Genomic DNA, 17,037 nt, shown 5'->3' with positions numbered 1-17,037 from the left:
AAATAATCTTCTAGGTATTTTGATAAATACCAAAAATTGCCATATATATATATATATATAAAGCCGTAAATCAAAATAAAGAAGAAATAAAAAATAATCTCGTCATCAGCTCACACGATTATATCCACAAAAAAGGAGTGCTTTCTAATATTGCATTAATGCAGCCAAATCAAAATTTATCAATACAATAGTCTGAGGAGCACCAAACAATTGAAACAGAAATGGAACTTATTGAGCAAAAATTTAAAATGAAAAAAAAATTTGCAAAATTAAACAATAAATCAAAAATTAAAAGAAAGCTCAAAACGATCAGGAGTTTTCCAGAAATTGACAGAGTAAACATTACATCTACTCTTGGTGATTCGATGGACAGCCTCTGGAGATGCTAGAAAAGATTCCCGATGAATTATTTGACAAAACTATGGGTTTTGTTCTGAAGCAGATCATTGAAGATAAAATGGCGTTGACATATAACAACAAGATGTCAAGAGACATTTTCACAGACCAACATTTCACCAGAGACGAGCAAGCAGCGTTAAGATCCTCAACTTACTTAAATCCCGAAGCAAGAATAATACTCGGAAATCAAAGTATTTTTTTAAAAGAATGAACAATTCATAATAACATTGCTGCAGTTACTATAAGAGCTCTTTTTAAAGGTAAAGTTTCAAAAAAAGTATATGCACGAGCCTTATATAATATTGGAATCAAAATAAAAAATAACAACATTGAAATGTTTTGAATTACTAGTGAGGAAGGAGGGATAAAACCTTTTTTAATTGCTTAATGAAGCACGTTTCTAATCCTGTTTCTTCCGGCAAATTAAGCAGATTTCTATGTTTTCAATCCCTCCTTCCACGAAAACACTATTTTAGTTAAATGCAGATTATACAATACTAAAGATTTTTTAAAAAAAGTGTATCATTCTAAATAAAACATATTGTAATTTTAATCTACAAGGTAAAATGTAGATGCTATAAAAATTATTGCTCAAATCACTAAAAAGATTACAATTACTACACATTATACATGTCTGTTTGTACCCTGAAAAAGAGAAAAAAACACGTAACAGAACTATTTTAATTTTTAGCTTATTTTCTAGAGTAATAGTAAAATATACACAAAAACTTATTAAATGTAATAACATATACGCATGACTTACCTGCTGTAAAGTAGATAGCTTATAGAAAAACAATGAAAAAGAAAAACTAAGCTATACAAACTTTAAAATTCTACAAATTTTGGTCATTTAGTTTTAAACAAGCTAGCACGGTTTTGTTATCAACTTTTCCCAGGTTACAAACAGGCATGAATATTTTCAAAAATAACATAATTTTGGCGATTGTCGGCATTCCACAGCATTCGTTTTTTAAATATCGTGTTGACGATGTCGGTCGGCATTGTATAACATTTGTAAATGCTGAGAGATATCGATCGACATTCCGCAACGTCTCTTACAATATCTTCTTGCGATATTGAAAATACGTTATAAAAGGGGTCCAATTTTTATATTGTACAGTATTTCGCTACGATATTGTACAATGTACGAAGCTGAGTTTTTACGATATCGTATTGGAGATATGTGCTACTTCGGTAACGTTTCAGTTGAGCGAATTGCAACTCAGGCGTACAAATATGAGTAAATCAATAAGTTTCTACCGCAACGACTTGACCTTATTAATTTACTGTATACTCATATATAAATGATGTTGTAATCTTAAATATTTCAGATTATTAATAATAATTAAAAATTTAACAATGCTCGTGAAATCTCTCTTTAGCTAGGAGGTAATTTAACACGAGAAAACTTTTTGAAAAGTGATATCGTTTTTAGGAATTTAGTTGAAATTGTTTGCTGAAATCGAACTCCTGCGTTACTAAGCGCCACTACTTGACCGATACAGTGATGCACATACAGTATTCGCGAACACGCCAACGAGGAAGAAGACGAGTAGGGCATTCAGCTTTTATTTTTTGAAAGAACTGAGGATGACTAATGGTTTTCGTCAACGAAAATTGATCAGTTTTTTATAAAATTTAAAAACTTATTTTCTATAAATCTGGTTTTGATAAAAATAAAAAAAAACTTATAATTTTTTTAGTATTTGTATTCATCTCACTTTTAAAACATTAAAAAAGTCCAAAAAATATTCTTTTAAAATTTAGAAGGAATTTTTTTTTTTTTTATCAAAATCATTCTAGATGGCTGAGATGCTAATTAAAATTATGTTGCGCTATAAAAATTGTGTCATAAAATACATATCTTTCCTTTAACAAAAAGATAATATTCGTGCAAGAGTTTATTATGCATGTTTCTTGAAAAAAAATGAAAAAACAAAGGTTGTGTGGTTGGTTTAAACAAAGGTTTAAAAACCAATGAGTGGTAGTTTGCAGTGCGGGAAAAAAACCTGAATAAGTTTTGATCGGATTTTCAGATGGTAATGTTCAATGTTTATGATTTAAAGAGGTGACCTCAAATATGCTAATTAAAAAGTACACACGATAAGTTATGAAATCATACACCAAAACGTACTTTCCCTGATTAGACATGCTTTTTTTTCTTCACAAATTCGAATTTCTCAGAAGTTTTCGATTTCTGAATTTTCTCTTTTCTTTAAATGAAATTTTAAACACGCGACTTTTGTTTTTAAATTTTATTTCTCCAAAATTATTTGACCGATTTCGTTCAAATTTTGTACTTTGCCACATAAGCTTAATTTCTTTAAAATAGTGTAAGAATTTATTCACCTTTCATTTAAATTTTTTTTCTTGGAACTATCTTTGCAAGAACAAATTTTATAATTTTGAGCAAAAGTATTTTAATTTGCTTAAGAAGTTTTTGTTATATAGCAAAATATGCTAAAAGTAAAATTAACACTAAAGGGTCTAAACTTTCTAAACTTAAAGTGTAAAACTCTGACAAAATTTATAAATAGTACTTAATATTATTTAACATAATGCTGCAACTAAAATTCCTATAACCACAAATAATAAAAAGGTTAATAGCATTATTTAATTATTGCAAACAAATTACTGAATAAATGAAGTCAGTTATTACTTTTTGTTATTAAATTAAAAACATTAATGAATTGCCAAAGCCTAGAACCATCTTGTCAAATGAAAAGTAAATTAATTTAGAACAAAAAATTTTTTAAAAATAAGCTATTGTTGGCAGAACAGGTCTTTATTTACAAGTAGATATCCTAACAACCTATTTGCTACATTTAAAATGACTTGTAATGGAATAAATGTGCATAAAATTAAATGGGTATAATTTGAATCTATTCATTGATAATAAAACAGCAAATTATTTGACATACTACAATAAGCACATTAAAATATGAAAATGATATGAAATGAATCATGAAAAATTATAAAATCTAAGAAGCATTTGAGCACTGGAACAAAAAATAAAATATAATATTTCGTTTCTGAATTTAATAATTTATTCCTTAATTCTACGAATAAAATATTTATTATCAATAAAATTTTATTTTAATGGTTTATTATCACAGCCTTAAATGTAATTAGATAATGTAACATTAGATAATGCAGTGCTATATAAATAATATTTTTAGATAAATCTATGATTTTTTAAAAAAATAATGCCAACCCTGTTTTTTATTTATTTTTTTTTAAATTTCTCCACATCAGTTCTTAGGGATTGCCCTCCACACACACTTTCAAATAGTCAATAATGGAATGTAATTAATTTCTAAGAGATAAAATTTGAAAGTAGACAAAAAGTTTTAAAAATTGCACTTCCTATATAAAGGAACATTAACTGAAATAAAAACTAGACATATTTAGAAATAACTCCTATGAAACCAAGGAGCAGTAAAAATATCCCAGGTTTAAAAAAATTTATAGCAATATAACTATTAATCAATCTAGCATGTTTGGGAGCCCTAGGGCAGTGATTCCAGTTTGCAACCCCTAAGCATGACCCTGCACCTAACCAAACAATTTGGATCATATTTCCTGAGAGGAGATATTAGGATAGAGGAGATAAAAATTACTCCTCTAAGCATATTTCTCTCATTGTAGCTATCTCCCGCCCCCCTTATTTTGAAGGTCAAGTATCCAAATCCCTGGAAAAATAGATGTGTTTATTGCCATTGGTACCACCCATTTAAACCATTGAGTCCTAGTATGTGAAGATCTAATCAGAATGTGAAAATCTCAGTACTATATGTGAAGATCTAATCAGTAGATCTAAAATTATTCACAGTATTTTGATTTTTTTTAATTTTGTTTTTTTATTTGAGCAGTTGCATTATGAAAATTATTAAAAAAGAATAAGCACACTGAATTGTGGAAGACAATAATTTAATATAAAAATACACAAAATAAGCAAAATTCATAATTGACATTAACAAAATTAAACTTTCGCTAATGTCATAAAAGAAGTCTTTAAAAAGGCTTCTTTTTATGATTTTCATAAAATAACAAAGGATTAAGAACAAAGTCATACTTTGTAAGAAAATACCTTTCTTTGCAAGAAAAATTGCAGAAAAAATTATTGCACAAATTAACAATTTTAGTTTATTTACATATTGATGTGGCACATATTGTATAATGCATAAAATTTATATTTTTCAAAAAAGGTTACAGTCACAGTGAGTGTCTTGTAAATGTCAGTTACTGAAAATACCTTAGCAAAAAGAATTTTAAACTTAAGAAATTTGTGCAGCAAAACAATATTCTTTTTATTAAAATAAGAAAAAATGTAAACATGTGAAAATTAATTAGTATTACTTACATTAGTATTACTAAAATTAATTAGTATTATAATTAGTAATACTTATAAAAAATAGTAGATAGTACACTTATTTATTAATGAATAAACTAAGTTTGAAAATTATCCATTTCAAATCTTTGTTATAACAGTAGATCCCTGACTATTCTGCTTTGCATTAAAAAACAAAAGTTGAAAAAAAGATTGCTTTCTATTCTTTTGTTTAAAGATCTGTTTAAAAATAGCAACATTATCAATCTTGATAATCAGCAATAGTAACTGATAAACGTGCGATTTTTAAATCCCTTGCTTACAAATTGAGGCAAGAGATTTGTGAATAGATTGAAAATGAAATATGATGTGAGGTTCACAAATCAGGCAAATACAAATTGCTATTATGCTATTGCTATTATCATTTATAATATCTATTAATATAAATTAAGTACTATTTTTAAATCAAATAACACTATTTTTTTGTTATTTTAATATGACTTGAATGACTATAGTCGTAACTCAACTAAAGTGATATTAGAGAATATTACTGTACAATTTTATTATAATAATTATTTAAATTCAATAATTTTAAAAATCAAAAATAAAAAGCATAATCAACCTTGAACAATCAATTTTTTGAATAATCAGGGTTTGACTCAATTAAAAGTTATTGAACTTAAAATTCTAAGCACAACAACTAAAAAATACTCATTTACAAATCTATTGTTAATATTAAAAAACATTCATTGAAAAACGTTTCTAATTAAAACAAGTTACACTATTAATTGCTAAACAAACAACTATTGCTTAAAAAATATTACAATATAACTACCTTTTCTATGTGGTATATTAAATATACACGTTGATTAATAAAATAGATTTGAAAATTATTAGTTTCCTTTAAAAGAAAATATTTTTTGATCAAAATCAGTAGTGATTGTTTCAACTAAATATTTATTTTAAACAAATTTATCACTCTAATAGGAACAGTAAAAAATTAACAAAGAGAATTAAAAAACTTTTTTTTAAAGAAAGTGCTAGGCATTTCTCTTTTTGAAAAAATTTGCAAGCTGCCAATCTAACATGAAATAAGAGAATTCATTAAAAACTAGTGATATGCACAACATGATAATAGTAAACTACTAGTAAACAGATTTAAAAAAAAAAAGAACAAAATAAAGATTCAACAATAAACTATAACAGAAAATAATTGCTCCATATTTACAACAATGCAATTTATCACGATGACAAATATCTCTAAAAAAATTTAAATTACGTGAAAGATACCAAAGCTTCGACTAAACGTCATTGTCTCTCTCTTCTTTTTTTTTTAAAAAAAACTTTTATTTGAAAAAAGAATAGTACATCAATTATGTTTTGCTTTTTTTAACAGTAAATGGAAGATGTTCAGCAGTGGGACGGACATTGAATTTTCACAGCAATCATGAGAAACCCAAAATGTAATTTCGCACCTGAAAAAACAGAAAAAAGCTTAGAGCAAAATTCATTAAACAAATCAGAACTATACAGATGAATAATTTTAATGCATTCTTATCAATTTAGTTTTAGTAAATAATTTTAAATATAGCTAGTTTAATAATCAATAAAGCTAGTTCTACAGAAAAGAATTTAATGATTTAAGTTCCTGATGGATAGATTAAGCAAATCAAAATTATACTGATGATTAATTGTAATGAATTCTTATAGAGTTTTAATATATGATTTTTTAATGTAGTGACATCATTAAAGCTAGTTTTATATTATAAAAAAAAGAGTATAATGGGTGCATATGAATGAATTAAATTCAAGCAAAATAGATCAACAAATCAGAGTTATACTACCGACTAATTTTAATGAATTCCTTTCAGTTGAGTTTTAACAGATAATTTTTATTATAGTGAAATCAATAAAGCTAGTTCTATAATGATAAAAAAAAAGAGCTCCATTGGTACAGATTAATGAATTAAATTCAAGCATAATACATTAAACAAATCAGAATTACACTAATGACTAATTTTAATTCATTCTTATCACTTTAGTTTTAGCAGATAATCTTTAATATGCTGACATCACTAAAGTTAGTCGAATCAGAGAAGAAATGGATTTAGTTAGAGTATATGAATAAATTAAATTGATGTATATTTCATTAAGCTAATCAAAACTTCACTAATTTTGACGAATTCCTACCTACTTACTTATGAAAGATAATTTCTAATACAATACTATCAATAAAATTTGTTCTGTTCAATAAAGAAATTAGTTTAGTCATAATATATATTTCAGTGAATATCTATCAATCAATACACCAATATAAATAAACTTAACATAAAAATAAGTATGTTCTATTTGTTAACATGAATGCAAATGAAATTAAATAAAGTCTTAACATTAACTTCTAAATGATATTGTAAGGAAATAAATAACTTTTAACCAGAAATTTCAATTTTTTTTTCTTTCTACAGACAATTTCGTGTGTTATTTACATTATAATTATTAAAATAAAATAATCTTAATATCAACATCAAATTAATATTAATTTTTTTGATAACACCAAATTATAAATAGTGTGACTTTTAAGGAAGCAAAAATCTATTAGGTATTTTTAGACTTTCAATACACATTGTTTTATAAAAAATAAATTAATTCTAATCTGATGTTTGACATTAGTGACCTAAAAAATGTATTATTGTTGAATAATATTACAATTAATAGATAATAAATTGTTCTGGATAGAAATCCATGAAAATGTCCTATTTATATAAATAAAGTTCTTACATTTCACATTAAATATTAATATGGATGGTGTTTTCAATATAAATGTAAACAACAATCTGGAGCTCCTGGCCTGCTCTTTTTTTGCTTTGAAAGTATACAGCTGCTTACTCTGCGACATGATAGTTTCAAACAAATAATTTTGTTTTTAATGAAAAGATATAAATTACATGATTTTTGAGCTCAAATCAGCTGTATTTCATAAGGTATTAATTATATTAAGCAATTCTGCTGAGTTTGAAGTGAACATTTGTTTTAGTTATTGAGAGATGCGTTATTAAAAAAGGTGACATGGTTGCTAGATTTAGAAAGAACTCGCTTTTTTGGCAGTTTTGATTCCTCTCCAAGCCTCTTTTTACTTGTTTATTTCAGTTTGTTTTTGTTGCAAGCCTTGCACCATCATACGTTAGTGTTAGCATATTGTTCGAGCAGCGAGATTAAGTTCATTTTACAAATTATCATTTCGGTTTAAAATTTTAAAGTTGGTACAGTGTTGACAGGGTAAGAAGTGTTATATGAAGATTCTTTTTTTCAAATTACAATTCTTACATCTTGAAATGACAGGTCTTCAAATGACGATTCTTATATTGATTCCTTTTTTAAACACAAATAATAAATCAGGTAACAAATACACGTATAAAAGAAATACCACTCAAGAGAGTTTAAAAACTCAATGATCAGGTTGTGAGGCACAAGGCTTCAAAACACACCAAAAATCCTGAAGTATAGACAGTCAATGTGTCACCATCCATCCTTTAAACTTATTAACACACGAAGTATTAATTCCAGCTTTTTCTATATGATCTGACACAAAAACTGCACTTCTACAGCATGAAAGCAGTACAAAATAAATAAAAAAATTCTATACAATTTTAGGCAGAGTAAAAACACTTAAAATGTAAATTCTGCATCAAATCTTTCAAAAATGAAATTTATTTTAACATAAAATGCTAAGAATGATTCACAATATACAAATATATTTTACACTGCATTATATTTATGAAATATAAGCTAAGACAGAGTAAGTTTATATATTCAAAAAATATTATTTTGTAAGACAAAGACACAAATAATTTAAACCAATCTTTAAAGCTAAATCTTCATTTTCTCTCAACAACTAATGGAGAATGCTAAATTCATTTGTCAAAAACAATCAGAAAATCAACTTTTCGCTAAATATTTTTATTTTAATACCAATCCAATTTAAATTGAACCAATAATACATAATATTATTTTACATCTAACAAACAAAAATAGTTTTTTTTTTTTAAAAAATAACATTTTCGGCTAAAACATTTTGCTGTTCAAGGCTTTTACTTCTCTTTTTCTTATAAAAAAATTCATTTAAATTACCTTTGAAGAACATTAATAAAAAATGTGCAAGATAATGTTAAACATGCAATGTAACATACAATGCATGAATAATCACTGACGGAAACCTTATGCAGTCCAAAAGTGATTTTCATAACTGTATGAAATAATAAAATTAACAAATTTTCTAAAAATAACTAAAGAGTTTACAAACATAAGAAAAGGCTTGTCAAATAATTCTTTTCTAAGAATTTAGGAAAAAGCAAGTTTCCTTGAAAAGGTTGAATTTATCTCTTTATTAAATTCGTTAAAAAGCGGAATTCTGCCTTAAAGCTCTTGATAAATATGCTGATAACTTTAAAAAGCATTACATTTATAAAATAAAATGAGCATCTGAGGAAACAGCGTAGAGAATCAACAATTGATTATTTTTTTTAAAACCATGTTTAATTTTCATATGTTAAAGAAAAATTACAGTCATAAATATAATGCGAATTTAACTTTTAAATTTATTTTTAAAATCAGTAAATGTGTCCTAAATTAGTAAATTGATTTAATTTTGTGTTTCTTTTATCGTAATCAAAATCATTATGTCTCAAAGTTATCCCATTAAGCAGAGACTACTACTATATTACATATGTAACTAGTGACTTACAGTTGATAGATGTAGTTCTGTGAAAAAAGCTAATGTTAAGATGTGTGCAAATCCAACATATTGTATCCACGTCAGAAATTCCTAAAAGAAAAAAAGACAATTTTTTAGTACAATGTAAAAAGCAATATACAAAACTTATTGACGAAATTTTTTGAAATGAGTTAAAAGCTTTTCAAAGTCTAAAAATATAATATTTCTAAATGGTGGAATTGCCCAACAGACAATTATAAACTCAATTGAAGATCTAAGAAAAAAATAACTTCAGTAAAAATTTAAGAATACTAAATTGAAAGATATGTTATGCTTGGCTTTAAAAATTTTTAAAAAAAAGCATTCATTTTACTCTACCAAGTCTTTAAATAAGACAGATTTTACTGGGTTCAAAATATTTGTATGCAACTTCTTGATGTTTCTATACAGTCCAAAGATGACTGTTCTTAATTTTCTAAATTGTTATAGTTCATTTACGTCACAATAGAGCTGCACAATGGGCTATTGGCGATGGTCTGGGAAACATCTCTGAAGATGGTCCAAAGACGTGCCATAACAATTTTGATCCTCTGCAGAGGGGATCATGGCACCCGTGCTTTGGTAGCCCGATGACCTGTACGTGAAGTCGAGAACTTTACAGTAGTACAATTTAACGAGGATCAATGCCGCACACCCTCGGACCCTATCCAAGTGGTGACCCACCCACACACTGATTGCAGCCAGTGATGCTTGACTTTAGTGATCTGCTGGGGTTCTGAGATCTGCATATCTTAACAATCAGTCATTTCTTCTAAATTGATTCATGATAATATTCTTTTATTGAGCTTTTAAATGATGTTATGAATGCTTTTACAAGGTATCCATAACCTTGATAATCTTTTAAACTTGTTTTAAGACTAGAGTAAATTTCTGCAAAAATTTACCTGGTAAGCACAGAATTAAGAGTGAATTACATGCAAAATAAAAATAAACCAGTTTTCAGTGCAAAAATGCAAACTGGTTTATACAAAAATGTCTCCCCTGCTAACCACATTATCGCATTTGAATTACAGGCAAAGAAAAAATAGTTCTCAGTGCAGGAAAGTATACAGATCGTGCTGCAAATTTAGTTTAGAGTTGATAGTTAAAGGGGTTAAGATAAAAGCAAAAAAAGTTTATTTTAGGGAAAAATAACTAAGTGGCAAAAGTGACAAGATGAGGAAATAGTAAAAAAAAAAAAAAAAAAAAAAAAAAAAAAANAAAAAAAAAAAAAAAAAAAAAAAAAAAAAAAAAAAAAAAAAAAAAAATTCTGTGTGTATAAAACTAAGAATCTTTAATTTTTCATTCATCTTTTTTAAAAAAAGATTAAGCAATATTTATTAATTTTATTAAAAAAATAGCAAATTTCAAAATTATTTTAATTTGAAAAATGGTTTGTAAATCCACATTCATTCAAAGAGTTAGCAAAAATTATATCATCAAATTTGTTTTAAAATTTTTAAAAAAAATTTGTAAAAAAAGTTAGTAAGGGGCAATTTATAACTAAAAACAGTTTACTTCAAAAACAACTGTGTGAAATGAAGTTGAAAAACCTAATCCTAATAAATAATATGACAAACTAATGCAGTACAAACAAATTTACAACATTCAATACAAAATGAAATTGTAAATTTTTAATGCTAATTACAATTTGATATTATTGAATAAATAATGCAATAAATGGTTAATATCTAATTAAATTAAAATTAAAAATTTTTTATTTAATAACAAATATATTTAGTTTGTAGCATTTTCCTTGACATTAACCAATATTTCTAATTAGTATTGTATGTTTTACAGTAAAACATATATCGAATATTTTTACAAAAATTATTTTCTTTTTACAATTTTGAAATATGTTTGAAAGTAATACCTTAGTTATTTTAAAACTCAATGTTTTGTTTATAATTTAAATTTTAAAAAAAACTTATTTGCTTCATGTAATAAAAATAATGTTTCAAACATATTAACTTTTTTAATTATTTATTAATTTATTTATTTTTTTAAGAGTTTTGTTTATTTAATAGTTTCTAAAGCTTATGACAGTATTGCATAATGCAGACAATGGGATAGCAAAAAAATATTTTGATGTCATGCAAAACTGATTCTAAGATGAAAGTTTGAATCAATATTATTCAGAGACTTTTAATTACAATTCAGTTTAGCATTTTTTATTCTTCAGAGTTATTTATTATTATATTTCAATTTTTTTTTCCTACAGAGACAAACATAATTTTTCTATGTTAATATTAATTGGAAATTATTTTAAAACTAATAAATATTATTTCCATTTAAGTATTTTCTATTTAAAATGCAAAATTATACATTTAATTGCTATTTCATTTAAGAAATTTAGTTCCAAACAAAAAAATTACTATTAAATACATTTAGTTAGAGGGAGACAAATAATCAGAATTTATAGGAGTACTTAAAATATTACGACTTCCCTAAAATCGGGAACTGAACAAATAAAATGATTCTTTAGAATGTAAAAAAATAAAGATATTTTCTAAATATAAATGTTATTAAAAATAAGGGGTCAGTCAAATATTGAAAAAAAAATACAAGACTAAGAATTAATAGCCATTGAGAATTGTAAAAATTGGGAAAATAACACTTATTTACATTTTAGAAAAGCTTTCTACAATTCTGTAACCAAAGCTAAAATCCATAGAAATATGCATATAAATAAACATTATGTTATTGGAACTTTAACACTCTGCAGAAACAAAATATAATGATGAGTGCAATAAAGTTTAGAAACTTTACAAAAACACATATTAAGCAATTTTACTTAAATAAATATTTTTATTAAAAAAAAGATACGTTTTCTGGGACAGATTACTCGCTGTAGCTAACATCGCTGTTGATGTGCAAACAAACATAACATATAACATTTTCAATAAACAACTTTATAAAGTAAACAAATACGTAAAATAAGTCATATTTTAGAAGTTATATGAAAAAAAGAATATGTAAATATTGTACTTTATAAAAGAATAATTTTTTTAGAAAAAAAAACTTAATAAAACTCTTGGTCTAAATCTAAAATTATAAGTGGCTATTGATGTATGCCATTAGACAAAATGAACAATTTCTGGTTTGCAATAAAATGTTTAAGTTTTAGATAAGAAAGTAAATTTAATCCAAATTATTTTAACACCAAAATTATTTTAACAAAATAATAATATTAAGCAATAATAAAAGTTACTCTAGCTATAAATAAAATTAAAAAAGATTGCGAGAAGAAAATATAAAGATTTCTTTTTTATTTAAATAAAAAAAATTTTCACGCTCTACTTATGGATGGTTGACCATGTAAACTAAGCACATATGGCGCTACGGACTAAAATTCGTTGTAAGACTTCCGGGTCACTACTTTGGATTGATTTTTACCCTTTAACTTGGAAAAGGGTTCCATCAAATAATATTATACTTGTAGTGTTTACAATATAACACGTTTTTTTAATTTAAATTTCAACGAAACAAACAACATCAGAATTTGGAAGACTTCATGCATGCTATGCTCTGCAAGATGCAAACCTTATACACTTTATATATGTTATTATATTAATTTTCTGAAATTTATTTTAGGGTCACAACCCGTTATAATTCATAAATTACAGGAAACTCATTCAAATGGTGAAATGACTCACAAATTTAAACACGATTCACATTAACAAAACTTCCCAGAATATTAAGCCCGTTCCCACAGCGCCTCGTAAAAGCTTAACATAATTGGAGGGATACACCAGAAGTTTCCTAAATTTCTTCCGGTTTTAGGTAGCTTGTTATTGTTTACATTTAGTCAAACATCCATATTTTTCATTTATAGTAGATATTTTAAAAGATAATAAGTATAAAATAACTACAAGTATAAACTTGCATATTTTAAATTTAAAAAAAAATAATAATAATTTTTACTTTATGATAAACAAGAACACAAAAATTGTTTCTTAAATAATCCATAACACTCTCATGCATGTGAGGAAATTGGATAATTCTACTATGCAATACTCACCCATAACTTATTTATATATATTGAAAATAAAAGGAACTGGATAAAATTATGAGCATTAGATAACCTCCAAAACCACATAATTATCCACGTTATAGATGATTTCAAAACTTCATTTTGAGCATCCTGTAAATAAAAAAGACATTTTTATTAAAGTATAGATTGAATTTTCATGGTTCAAAAATAACATAAATAATCATTTTCTATAAACAATTATCTACTCTTAAAATTTAGGTGGGAATTATAGACTGCTTTGCAAAAGATTAAAATCCTTGCTTAAATTTGTTTACAGTAAGTCAAAATTTATAGTTTGTCTACGGTAAGAAATCCCCCCGCCACAAAGTCTGAGGCCGTATGCTGCTATGGAAACAAGAATAGTGCATTATTTCTTGTATGATATGATAGCTACTTTTTTCCTATTTAACACTCATCTATCCAGCATTATTTGCACATTCATAGACAATAGTCGGAAAAACTACATTATTCTTGTAGTTTACAACTACTTTGTTACAAATGTAGTTAACAACATATACTTTTTTTAAAATGTAGTGACTACAAACTATACTTTTGAAATGTACTACTTTAAGGAACCGAACTTTGCTGGAGAATTTAATTTACACATTATGTTTAAAATGGTTTTGAATAAAAAAATTGGCTTATATTAAACATGAAGAAATTTTCTTTTTCACAAACATATATTCATGTTTACATGAGACAATTTCTTATTCTAAAACATTTTTTTCGAATTTGTTCATTAAACATTCAAATCTAACGTTTCTTTCGACAGCGAATATTTAATTTAAGAAATGCGAAATTATCAAATATTTGCAATTTTTAACTTGTTTAATGCTCTTTTAATTCCTCTAACAAATTAAGTACATCTAACATACGTTTCCTTCCTTTTAAATAACATCAATGTTTCCCGAGTGCACATTCACAAGTGGAAGTGTGACCCATGTGATTAATTATCGATTTTTCAAACTGACTATAGTTGAAATATTAGTTAGATATGATTCTAGATACATAATTCCCGTTAACGTTCAGCTGCAGTCACGGGTTCATTTTCATTGCCTCCACTGACGGACATGCGAAGATTTGAACCCATCCAATTCGAAAAATTAGTTGCGTTGGAGCAGTGCTTCCTTACTAAACTAATGTTAAAAGTTGTCAGGAATTGCTACAATTTACTGTTTTTTTTATTTTTAAAGTAGCACAAAACACCATAACTACGAAATTATGTTAAAACTTACTGTTTGTGATTGTGAAGGAGCATTTGACTCAAGTAAATTGTGATAGGCATTTATGTAATGGTCCCAGAAGAAAGCACCAATGGCCATCTGAACTCCAAAACATACAACAACATACAAGACTCTTCTCTGAGCTGCAGTCGTTGAGACTATGTTGGTGGGGGGACCTCCAGTAGTTGAGCTGCCATCTTTACAGTCTTTATAGGACTCATTTGTACAAAGTGGTAAGTAGTACTTGTGCTTTGGTACAACAGTACGTAAATATTGGAAGCATCCTACAAATAAAAACATGCTTTTAAACTTTCAACAAAAAAGAACACTCAAACAATTAAAGTTCAAAAGAATGATTAAGTCCAACAGAATGAATTCAGAACTGTATAAGAGCTATAAAGAACCAGATGTTGTGAAATTCATTAAAATACACACATTAAAATGTACTGAGTACCTCCTCAGATTGGGAGAAAATAGAAATGTCAAAGAAGTTTTTATGGTCAAATCACAGGGTGTAACTACAGGAAGGCCAAAAATTATGACCTATTAAATACCTTGAACAAGATATTAAAATTAAGAACAGGAAAACAAGGGGATATCAGATGGAAAAATCTGTTCTTGAGAAAGCCACACTGGATTCTCAAGCCATTGAAGAATAAGAACAATAGAGTTCTAAACAAGTTAAATGAAGAGCTCAGTGGATTGTTATGGCATAATTTTATAATCTACCATACTAAAATATAATATTCTATTTATTAATTAATTTTAACACATGAGATATAATATTTAGGTTTTAACATTATGACCGGACATAACTACAACCAAACTTTCCACGACCACAAAATTTAAAAAAAAAAACTTTCTGCAGGCACTGATTAACTCTTTTAACTAATTCAAACTCTTTTGTTCCTATCTCATATTGGCGAAATTTTTGGAAAATCACACATTTCTTTAAATAAATGTTTAGTTTTTATAGAACTCTGTATTGATTCATACCACAGGGATGAGTTTGGTAAAAAAAACTAAAAGAACTAAAAATAGAGATCCAAGAATGTCATGCACACAAACACTTTTTAAATAATTGAGAAAATACCTGAAATGTGAGCAAGAAAAAAGTGTATGTTGGAAGCATTTATCCACAGAATGTTTTAATTGAAATATTGATGCAAGATTTTTAGTTAGTTATTTAAATTGTGCGAATATGAATCTCAATGTGTGATTTTTAAATCAAGTGAATTCAAATCTCGACATTTCATTTTAAAATTTCGTGAATCTCGATATTTGATTTCAAAATCGCGTTACCACGATTGTCGATGTTTGATTTTAGAATCAAGTGAATACGATCTCCCTGTTTCATTTTAAAATAGCGTGAATACGAATCATGGTAATAGTTCTTAAATCACGCGATATTTGACTTAAAATAGTGAAAATTCGAATCGCGATGCGTGATTTTAAATCTTGTGAATGTAATTTTAAATCGCATTTGCATTAGAAGTTTAAAGCGTAAAAAAAACGATTTTTTTTTCAGGGAAATTTGAGAAAGACAAACTTTTGATTGAAGAGGCTGAATTTTATTTATTTTTCCCCCCTTCATTTTAGTAATACGTAGTAAAGAATTTCCAGCGATTGTGACAAATTTTCCGTCAACGGCGTTCGCCTAAATTATTCAGAGTAAATAGTGACTGATGCACGTCAAAGTTCTCCATGTTCCCATAACATATCTGCCTTTGGGGTACAGATCCAGGAGTTTCCTTGACTTCAGGATTAGGTTCAAAATGACAAGGCTACGGGGTTGAACATTGGTAGTCGTAAGCCCAAAAGTGGGTCGGTTGTTCAACGACGGTTATAAAATAAAACTTAGATGTGCGTACTTCGAGAAACTATACAGAAATTGTGAAAGAGAGTAGTAAGAAAATAGTAAAATAACATTGACACAAATAAAGCACATCAAAAGTGCACAATTCGAAACTCCAGATTGATTAATGATAAAAATATCGGGATTTTAAGAAAAAAGCGAAAATTCGATAATAATCTCATAAAACATGATCGAAAAGTCATACAGATAAATGAACGCAAATAAAGAGCTTTAAAAGTAATTACTAAAATTCGAAATTATCGTATCATAATCTTGTCAAATTAAAAATATAAGGATTTCAAAAACTTTGGAGATTCGTTGCGACAACCAACGGAAAATGATCAAGAAACTACATTGATTTAGATTTGGCTCGTTCCCCCCCTGTTTCAAATTCATAACGTTAATAAATGATAAATTAAAAAAAAAAACTATAAAACAACGGTAGCC

The 17,037-nt window shown here is 26.6% G+C and overlaps 1 protein-coding gene across 6 annotated transcripts in view; it reads right to left on the bottom strand.

Annotated features, from left to right (window-relative positions):
* Nucleotides 1-4,312: 4,312 nt before the first annotated feature.
* LOC107443179 (Ceramide phosphoethanolamine synthase) overlaps nucleotides 4,313-17,037 on the bottom strand; it is a 79,579-nt gene continuing 66,854 nt past the window's right edge. For all 6 annotated transcript variants that reach the window (XM_016056966.4, XM_016056967.4, XM_016056963.4 and 3 more), the window contains 4 exons: nucleotides 14,748-15,019; nucleotides 13,501-13,623; nucleotides 9,471-9,551; nucleotides 4,313-6,204 (listed from right to left, as the gene is read on the bottom strand). In XM_016056966.4, the coding sequence (XP_015912452.1) occupies nucleotides 6,175-6,204; nucleotides 9,471-9,551; nucleotides 13,501-13,623; nucleotides 14,748-15,019 (506 nt within the window). In that variant the 3' untranslated portion in view covers nucleotides 4,313-6,174. The remainder of the gene's footprint in view (nucleotides 6,205-9,470; nucleotides 9,552-13,500; nucleotides 13,624-14,747; nucleotides 15,020-17,037) is intronic.

The sequence above is a fragment of the Parasteatoda tepidariorum genome, chromosome 8 (assembly GCF_043381705.1).
Source record: "Parasteatoda tepidariorum isolate YZ-2023 chromosome 8, CAS_Ptep_4.0, whole genome shotgun sequence".
Lineage (NCBI taxonomy): Eukaryota > Metazoa > Arthropoda > Arachnida > Araneae > Theridiidae > Parasteatoda > Parasteatoda tepidariorum.
Note: the sequence above shows the minus strand (reverse complement) of the source record. Positions and strands in the feature narration are given on the sequence as shown.